Below are 10,000 nucleotides of genomic sequence, written 5' to 3' on the forward strand. Positions count from 1 at the left end.
TTATATAACATATATTATTCCACTGCTCGGTTGAGTTCCCCATTGTCCTGCGTTCTATAAGGGTGTGCATTAACTTTAGATATACGCACGGCTATGAAGTAGTTCCAATTTATTGGCCGTATCACACTTGAATATTAATTCGCCAAACTTGTTGTGAAGTTTAAATGCACTGTCACGTTACATACAAGCTGTAAAATACAGACGTTCAGATCATAGTACTGTAACGTTTAGCATATGACAGAGGTGTCATTTAGCTAGTTAGGTGGCAGTAGGCTAAGAAAAATAGCAATCTTTCAAAGTTAACGTTCATCAGAATCTTGGGATATGCCAGCTTGACAACGGTGGATTAGAACTAACGACTGGCTTTTGGCCATAGCAACCAACCATTTAGAACTAGTAACCGCAGTTTGAGAAATTAGTTGAAATGTGTCTGGGAAAAGTAGTTCTACAAACAAAACAGTTCTAGCGATTAAAACATCTAAATTAGCACCGGAAACTAACACAACGCAAGTGGCAACAGTGGAATAAGCGGGATAATGGACTTCACGCCGTGCGGTTATTCAAAGTTAATGCACTTTTCTAGACGGAACGTCCCTCCGCTTCGCGTCGGGCCGTATCACCGTCTAGAACGTGCATTAACTTTGAATAACCGCACGGCGTGTCGTCCATTATCCCGTACATATATAATCTGCCCTCTATACGCCCTCTACTGTTTATCATATATGATATAATCTGCCCTCTATATGCCCTCTTCTCTTTATCATATATAAATATACAGTATAATACGCCACCAATACGCCACCTATACGCCCTCTATACAACCCTCTATACGCCACCTATATGCCAACTATATGCCACCTATATGCCTCCTATGTCCCACCTACAGTATGCCCTCTATACGCCACCTATACGCCCTTTATATGCCCTCTATATGCCCTCTATACGCCACCTATACGCCCTTTATATGCCCTCTATATGCCCTCTATACGCCACCTATACGCCCTCTATACGTCCTCTATATGCCCTCTATACCTCTATATGCCCTCTATACGTCCTCTATAAGCCCTCTATACGCCCTCTATACGTCCTCTATATGCCCTCTATACCTCTATATGCCCTCTATACGTCCTCTATAAGCCCTCTATACGCCCTCTATACGTCCTCTATATGCCCTCTATACCTCTATATGCCCTCTATACGCCCTCTATACGTCCTCTATAAGCCCTCTATACGCCCTCTATACGTCCTCTATATGCCCTCTATACCTCTATATGCCCTCTATACGCCCTCTATACGTCCTCTATATGCCCTCTATACCTCTATATGCCCTCTATACGCCCTCTATACGTCCTCTATATGCCCTCTATACCTCTATATGCCCTATATATGCCCTCTATACGCCCTCTATATGCCCTATATATGCCAATATGGCAGTAGTCCGCACATGTCAGGCATGTTACCAAGATGGCCACCAATTGGAGGCGTGGCTAGGTGGTTTGTTAACTTCCTGGTTTGTGTCCAATCAGAATGCAGTCCAGAGCTGTAGAATGTGGGCGGAGTCTCAGCGGTATCAGCCCTGGAGGCTCCACCCCCTGAAGCTGCAGCCACTTTCACCTGTGCCCAGGTACACACACACACACACACACACACACACAGCCACTTTCACCTGTGCCCAGGTTCACACAAACACACACACACACACACACACACACCTCACAATGAGAGCTGCTCAACTCACCATTAAAAGCTGTACACACTCACACCTAAGCATTCTCTCTCTCTCTCTCTCTCCTCCAGTGATCTGTCCATCTCGCGGGCGCAGGCCCCTAAGCCCATTGGTCAGTTGGCCCAGGAGATCGGCCTGCTACCGGAGGAGCTGGAGCTGTACGGGCGCTCTAAGGCTAAAGTGCACCTGTCCCTCCTGCACCGCCTCACATACCAGCCCAACGGCAAATACGTCATCGTCGCCGGGTATGTGTGTGTGTGTGTGTGTGTGTGTGTGTGTGTGTGTGTGTACGGGCGCTCTAAAGCTAAAGTGCACCTGTCCCTCCTCCAACGCCTCACACACCAGCCCAACGGCAAATACGTCATCGTCGCCGGGTATGTGTGTGTGTGTGTGTGTGTGTGTGTGTGTGTGTGTGTGTGTGTGTGTGTGTGTGTGTGTGTGTGTGTGTGTGTGTGTACGGGCGCTCTAAAGCTAAAGTGCACCTGTCCCTCCTCCAACGCCTCACACACCAGCCCAACGGCAAATACGTCATCGTCGCCGGGTATGTGTGTGTGTGTGTGTGTGTGTGTGTGTGTGTGTGTACGGGCGCTCTAAAGCTAAAGTGCACCTGTCCCTCCTCCAACGCCTCACACACCAGCCCAACGGCAAATACGTCATCGTCGCCGGGTATGTGTGTGTGTGTGTGTGTGTGTGTGTGTGTGTGTGTGTGTGTACGGGCGCTCTAAAGCTAAAGTGCACCTGTCCCTCCTCCAACGCCTCACACACCAGCCCAACGGCAAATACGTCATCGTCGCCGGGTATGTGTGTGTGTGTGTGTGTGTGTGTGTGTGTGTGTGTGTGTGTACGGGCGCTCTAAAGCTAAAGTGCACCTGTCCCTCCTCCAACGCCTCACACACCAGCCCAACGGCAAATACGTCATCGTCGCCGGGTATGTGTGTGTGTGTGTGTGTGTGTGTGTGTGTGTGTGTGTGTGTACGGGCGCTCTAAAGCTAAAGTGCACCTGTCCCTCCTCCAACGCCTCACACACCAGCCCAACGGCAAATACGTCATCGTCGCCGGGTATGTGTGTGTGTGTGTGTGTGTGTGTGTGTGTGTGTGTGTGTGTGTACGGGCGCTCTAAAGCTAAAGTGCACCTGTCCCTCCTCCAACGCCTCACACACCAGCCCAACGGCAAATACGTCATCGTCGCCGGGTATGTGTGTGTGTGTGTGTGTGTGTGTGTGTGTGTGTGTGTGTGTACGGGCGCTCTAAAGCTAAAGTGCACCTGTCCCTCCTCCAACGCCTCACACACCAGCCCAACGGCAAATACGTCATCGTCGCCGGGTATGTGTGTGTGTGTGTGTGTGTGTGTGTGTGTGTGTACGGGCGCTCTAAAGCTAAAGTGCACCTGTCCCTCCTCCAACGCCTCACACACCAGCCCAACGGCAAATACGTCATCGTCGCCGGGTATGTGTGTGTGTGTGTGTGTGTGTGTGTGTGTGTGTACGGGCGCTCTAAAGCTAAAGTGCACCTGTCCCTCCTCCAACGCCTCACACACCAGCCCAACGGCAAATACGTCATCGTCGCCGGGTATGTGTGTGTGTGTGTGTGTGTGTGTGTGTGTGTGTACGGGCGCTCTAAAGCTAAAGTGCACCTGTCCCTCCTCCAACGCCTCACACACCAGCCCAACGGCAAATACGTCATCGTCGCCGGGTATGTGTGTGTGTGTGTGTGTGTGTGTGTGTGTGTGTACGGGCGCTCTAAAGCTAAAGTGCACCTGTCCCTCCTCCAACGCCTCACACACCAGCCCAACGGCAAATACGTCATCGTCGCCGGGTATGTGTGTGTGTGTGTGTGTGTGTGTGTGTGTGTGTACGGGCGCTCTAAAGCTAAAGTGCACCTGTCCCTCCTCCAACGCCTCACACACCAGCCCAACGGCAAATACGTCATCGTCGCCGGGTATGTGTGTGTGTGTGTGTGTGTGTGTGTGTGTGTGTGTGTACGGGCGCTCTAAAGCTAAAGTGCACCTGTCCCTGCTGCAGCGCCTCACACACCAGCCCAACGGCAAATACGTCATCGTCGCCGGGTATGTGTGTGTGTGTGTGTGTGTGTGTGTGTGTGTACGGGCGCTCTAAAGCTAAAGTGCACCTGTCCCTCCTCCAACGCCTCACACACCAGCCCAACGGCAAATACGTCATCGTCGCCGGGTATGTGTGTGTGTGTGTGTGTGTGTGTGTGTGTGTGTGTGTACGGGCGCTCTAAAGCTAAAGTGCACCTGTCCCTCCTCCAACGCCTCACACACCAGCCCAACGGCAAATACGTCATCGTCGCCGGGTATGTGTGTGTGTGTGTGTGTGTGTGTGTGTGTGTGTGTGTGTGTGTGTGTACGGGCGCTCTAAAGCTAAAGTGCACCTGTCCCTCCTGCACCGCCTCACACACCAGCCCAACGGCAAATACGTCATCGTCGCCGGGTATGTGTGTGTGTGTGTGTGTGTGTGTGTGTGTGTGTGTGTACGGGCGCTCTAAAGCTAAAGTGCACCTGTCCCTGCTGCAGCGCCTCACACACCAGCCCAACGGCAAATACGTCATCGTCGCCGGGTATGTGTGTGTGTGTGTGTGTGTGTGTGTGTGTGTACGGGCGCTCTAAAGCTAAAGTGCACCTGTCCCTCCTCCAACGCCTCACACACCAGCCCAACGGCAAATACGTCATCGTCGCCGGGTATGTGTGTGTGTGTGTGTGTGTGTGTGTGTGTGTGTGTGTACGGGCGCTCTAAAGCTAAAGTGCACCTGTCCCTCCTCCAACGCCTCACACACCAGCCCAACGGCAAATACGTCATCGTCGCCGGGTATGTGTGTGTGTGTGTGTGTGTGTGTGTGTGTGTGTGTATGTGTGTGTGTGTGTGTGTGTGTGTGTGTGTGTACGGGCGCTCTAAAGCTAAAGTGCACCTGTCCCTCCTGCACCGCCTCACACACCAGCCCAACGGCAAATACGTCATCGTCGCCGGGTATGTGTGTGTGTGTGTGTGTGTGTGTGTGTGTGTGTGTGTACGGGCGCTCTAAAGCTAAAGTGCACCTGTCCCTGCTGCAGCGCCTCACACACCAGCCCAACGGCAAATACGTCATCGTCGCCGGGTATGTGTGTGTGTGTGTGTGTGTGTGTGTGTGTGTACGGGCGCTCTAAAGCTAAAGTGCACCTGTCCCTCCTCCAACGCCTCACACACCAGCCCAACGGCAAATACGTCATCGTCGCCGGGTATGTGTGTGTGTGTGTGTGTGTGTGTGTGTGTGTGTGTGTGTGTGTGTGTGTGTACGGGCGCTCTAAAGCTAAAGTGCACCTGTCCCTCCTCCAACGCCTCACACACCAGCCCAACGGCAAATACGTCATCGTCGCCGGGTATGTGTGTGTGTGTGTGTGTGTGTGTGTGTGTGTGTGTGTGTGTATGTGTGTGTGTGTGTGTGTGTGTGTGTGTGTACGGGCGCTCTAAAGCTAAAGTGCACCTGTCCCTCCTGCACCGCCTCACACACCAGCCCAACGGCAAATACGTCATCGTCGCCGGGTATGTGTGTGTGTGTGTGTGTGTGTGTGTGTGTGTGTGTGTACGGGCGCTCTAAAGCTAAAGTGCACCTGTCCCTGCTGCAGCGCCTCACACACCAGCCCAACGGCAAATACGTCATCGTCGCCGGGTATGTGTGTGTGTGTGTGTGTGTGTGTGTGTGTGTACGGGCGCTCTAAAGCTAAAGTGCACCTGTCCCTCCTCCAACGCCTCACACACCAGCCCAACGGCAAATACGTCATCGTCGCCGGGTATGTGTGTGTGTGTGTGTGTGTGTGTGTGTGTGTGTGTGTGTGTGTGTGTGTACGGGCGCTCTAAAGCTAAAGTGCACCTGTCCCTCCTCCAACGCCTCACACACCAGCCCAACGGCAAATACGTCATCGTCGCCGGGTATGTGTGTGTGTGTGTGTGTGTGTGTGTGTGTGTGTACGGGCGCTCTAAAGCTAAAGTGCACCTGTCCCTCCTCCAACGCCTCACACACCAGCCCAACGGCAAATACGTCATCGTCGCCGGGTATGTGTGTGTGTGTGTGTGTGTGTGTGTGTGTGTGTGTGTGTACGGGCGCTCTAAAGCTAAAGTGCACCTGTCCCTCCTGCATCGCCTCACACACCAGCCCAACGGCAAATACGTCATCGTCGCCGGGTATGTGTGTGTGTGTGTGTGTGTGTGTGTGTGTGTGTGTGTGTGTGTGTGTGTGTGTACGGGCGCTCTAAAACTAAAGTGCACCTGTCCCTCCTGCATCGCCTCACACACCAGCCCAACGGCAAATACGTCATCGTCGCCGGGTATGTGTGTGTGTGTGTGTGTGTGTGTGTGTGTGTGTGTGTGTGTGTGTACGGGCGCTCTAAAGCTAAAGTGCACCTGTCCCTCCTGCATCGCCTCACACACCAGCCCAACGGCAAATACGTCATCGTCGCCGGGTATGTGTGTGTGTGTGTGTGTGTGTGTGTGTGTGTGTGTGTGTGTGTGTGTGTGTACGGGCGCTCTAAAGCTAAAGTGCACCTGTCCCTCCTCCAACGCCTCACACACCAGCCCAACGGCAAATACGTCATCGTCGCCGGGTATGTGTGTGTGTGTGTGTGTGTGTGTGTGTGTGTGTGTGTGTACGGGCGCTCTAAAGCTAAAGTGCACCTGTCCCTCCTGCATCGCCTCACACACCAGCCCAACGGCAAATACGTCATCGTCGCCGGGTATGTGTGTGTGTGTGTGTGTGTGTGTGTGTGTGTGTGTGTGTGTGTGTGTGTGTACGGGCGCTCTAAAGCTAAAGTGCACCTGTCCCTCCTGCATCGCCTCACACACCAGCCCAACGGCAAATACGTCATCGTCGCCGGGTATGTGTGTGTGTGTGTGTGTGTGTGTGTGTGTGTGTGTGTGTGTGTGTGTACGGGCGCTCTAAAGCTAAAGTGCACCTGTCCCTCCTGCATCGCCTCACACACCAGCCCAACGGCAAATACGTCATCGTCGCCGGGTATGTGTGTGTGTGTGTGTGTGTGTGTGTGTGTGTGTGTGTGTGTGTACGGGCGCTCTAAAGCTAAAGTGCACCTGTCCCTCCTGCACCGCCTCACACACCAGCCCAACGGCAAATACGTCATCGTCGCCGGGTATGTGTGTGTGTGTGTGTGTGTGTGTGTGTGTGTGTGTGTGTGTGTGTACGGGCGCTCTAAAGCTAAAGTGCACCTGTCCCTACTGCAGCGCCTTAAACACCAGCCCAACGGCAAATACGTCATCGTCGCCGGGTATGTGTGTGTGTGTGTGTGTGTGTGTGTACGGGCGCTCTAAAGCTAAAGTGCACCTGTCCCTCCTCCAACGCCTCACACACCAGCCCAACGGCAAATACGTCATCGTCGCCGGGTATGTGTGTGTGTGTGTGTGTGTGTGTGTGTGTGTGTGTGTGTGTACGGGCGCTCTAAAGCTAAAGTGCACCTGTCCCTCCTCCAACGCCTCACACACCAGCCCAACGGCAAATACGTCATCGTCGCCGGGTATGTGTGTGTGTGTGTGTGTGTGTGTGTGTGTGTGTGTGTGTGTGTACGGGCGCTCTAAAGCTAAAGTGCACCTGTCCCTCCTCCAACGCCTCACACACCAGCCCAACGGCAAATACGTCATCGTCGCCGGGTATGTGTGTGTGTGTGTGTGTGTGTGTGTGTGTGTGTGTGTGTGTGTACGGGCGCTCTAAAGCTAAAGTGCACCTGTCCCTCCTCCAACGCCTCACACACCAGCCCAACGGCAAATACGTCATCGTCGCCGGGTATGTGTGTGTGTGTGTGTGTGTGTGTGTGTGTGTGTACGGGCGCTCTAAAGCTAAAGTGCACCTGTCCCTCCTCCAACGCCTCACACACCAGCCCAACGGCAAATACGTCATCGTCGCCGGGTATGTGTGTGTGTGTGTGTGTGTGTGTGTGTGTGTGTACGGGCGCTCTAAAGCTAAAGTGCACCTGTCCCTCCTCCAACGCCTCACACACCAGCCCAACGGCAAATACGTCATCGTCGCCGGGTATGTGTGTGTGTGTGTGTGTGTGTGTGTGTGTGTGTGTACGGGCGCTCTAAAGCTAAAGTGCACCTGTCCCTCCTCCAACGCCTCACACACCAGCCCAACGGCAAATACGTCATCGTCGCCGGGTATGTGTGTGTGTGTGTGTGTGTGTGTGTGTGTGTGTACGGGCGCTCTAAAGCTAAAGTGCACCTGTCCCTCCTCCAACGCCTCACACACCAGCCCAACGGCAAATACGTCATCGTCGCCGGGTATGTGTGTGTGTGTGTGTGTGTGTGTGTGTGTGTGTACGGGCGCTCTAAAGCTAAAGTGCACCTGTCCCTCCTCCAACGCCTCACACACCAGCCCAACGGCAAATACGTCATCGTCGCCGGGTATGTGTGTGTGTGTGTGTGTGTGTGTGTGTGTGTGTGTGTACGGGCGCTCTAAAGCTAAAGTGCACCTGTCCCTGCTGCAGCGCCTCACACACCAGCCCAACGGCAAATACGTCATCGTCGCCGGGTATGTGTGTGTGTGTGTGTGTGTGTGTGTGTGTGTACGGGCGCTCTAAAGCTAAAGTGCACCTGTCCCTCCTCCAACGCCTCACACACCAGCCCAACGGCAAATACGTCATCGTCGCCGGGTATGTGTGTGTGTGTGTGTGTGTGTGTGTGTGTGTGTGTGTGTACGGGCGCTCTAAAGCTAAAGTGCACCTGTCCCTCCTCCAACGCCTCACACACCAGCCCAACGGCAAATACGTCATCGTCGCCGGGTATGTGTGTGTGTGTGTGTGTGTGTGTGTGTGTGTGTGTGTGTGTGTGTGTACGGGCGCTCTAAAGCTAAAGTGCACCTGTCCCTCCTGCACCGCCTCACACACCAGCCCAACGGCAAATACGTCATCGTCGCCGGGTATGTGTGTGTGTGTGTGTGTGTGTGTGTGTGTGTGTGTGTACGGGCGCTCTAAAGCTAAAGTGCACCTGTCCCTGCTGCAGCGCCTCACACACCAGCCCAACGGCAAATACGTCATCGTCGCCGGGTATGTGTGTGTGTGTGTGTGTGTGTGTGTGTGTGTGTACGGGCGCTCTAAAGCTAAAGTGCACCTGTCCCTCCTCCAACGCCTCACACACCAGCCCAACGGCAAATACGTCATCGTCGCCGGGTATGTGTGTGTGTGTGTGTGTGTGTGTGTGTGTGTGTGTGTACGGGCGCTCTAAAGCTAAAGTGCACCTGTCCCTCCTCCAACGCCTCACACACCAGCCCAACGGCAAATACGTCATCGTCGCCGGGTATGTGTGTGTGTGTGTGTGTGTGTGTGTGTGTGTGTGTATGTGTGTGTGTGTGTGTGTGTGTGTGTGTGTGTACGGGCGCTCTAAAGCTAAAGTGCACCTGTCCCTCCTGCACCGCCTCACACACCAGCCCAACGGCATATACGTCATCGTCGCCGGGTATGTGTGTGTGTGTGTGTGTGTGTGTGTGTGTGTGTGTGTACGGGCGCTCTAAAGCTAAAGTGCACCTGTCCCTGCTGCAGCGCCTCACACACCAGCCCAACGGCAAATACGTCATCGTCGCCGGGTATGTGTGTGTGTGTGTGTGTGTGTGTGTGTGTGTGTACGGGCGCTCTAAAGCTAAAGTGCACCTGTCCCTCCTCCAACGCCTCACACACCAGCCCAACGGCAAATACGTCATCGTCGCCGGGTATGTGTGTGTGTGTGTGTGTGTGTGTGTGTGTGTGTGTGTGTGTGTGTGTGTGTGTACGGGCGCTCTAAAGCTAAAGTGCACCTGTCCCTCCTCCAACGCCTCACACACCAGCCCAACGGCAAATACGTCATCGTCGCCGGGTATGTGTGTGTGTGTGTGTGTGTGTGTGTGTGTGTGTGTGTGTGTATGTGTGTGTGTGTGTGTGTGTGTGTGTGTGTGTACGGGCGCTCTAAAGCTAAAGTGCACCTGTCCCTCCTGCACCGCCTCACACACCAGCCCAACGGCAAATACGTCATCGTCGCCGGGTATGTGTGTGTGTGTGTGTGTGTGTGTGTGTGTGTGTGTGTACGGGCGCTCTAAAGCTAAAGTGCACCTGTCCCTGCTGCAGCGCCTCACACACCAGCCCAACGGCAAATACGTCATCGTCGCCGGGTATGTGTGTGTGTGTGTGTGTGTGTGTGTGTGTGTGTACGGGCGCTCTAAAGCTAAAGTGCACCTGTCCCTCCTCCAACGCCTCACACACCAGCCCAACGGCAAATACGTCATCGTCGCCGGGTATGTGTGTGTGTGTGT

The 10,000-nt window shown here is 54.0% G+C and overlaps 1 protein-coding gene across 2 annotated transcripts in view; it reads left to right on the forward strand.

Moving 5' to 3' along the window:
• mthfd1l (methylenetetrahydrofolate dehydrogenase (NADP+ dependent) 1 like) overlaps positions 1 to 10,000 on the forward strand; it is a 78,373-nt gene that overhangs the window by 11,720 nt on the left and 56,653 nt on the right. For both annotated transcript variants that reach the window (XM_062551244.1, XM_062551245.1), the window contains 2 exons: positions 1,527 to 1,624; positions 1,798 to 1,971. In XM_062551244.1, the coding sequence (XP_062407228.1) occupies positions 1,527 to 1,624; positions 1,798 to 1,971 (272 nt within the window). The remainder of the gene's footprint in view (positions 1 to 1,526; positions 1,625 to 1,797; positions 1,972 to 10,000) is intronic.

The sequence above is a fragment of the Sardina pilchardus genome, chromosome 12 (genome assembly GCF_963854185.1).
Source record: "Sardina pilchardus chromosome 12, fSarPil1.1, whole genome shotgun sequence".
Taxonomy (NCBI): domain Eukaryota; kingdom Metazoa; phylum Chordata; class Actinopteri; order Clupeiformes; family Clupeidae; genus Sardina; species Sardina pilchardus.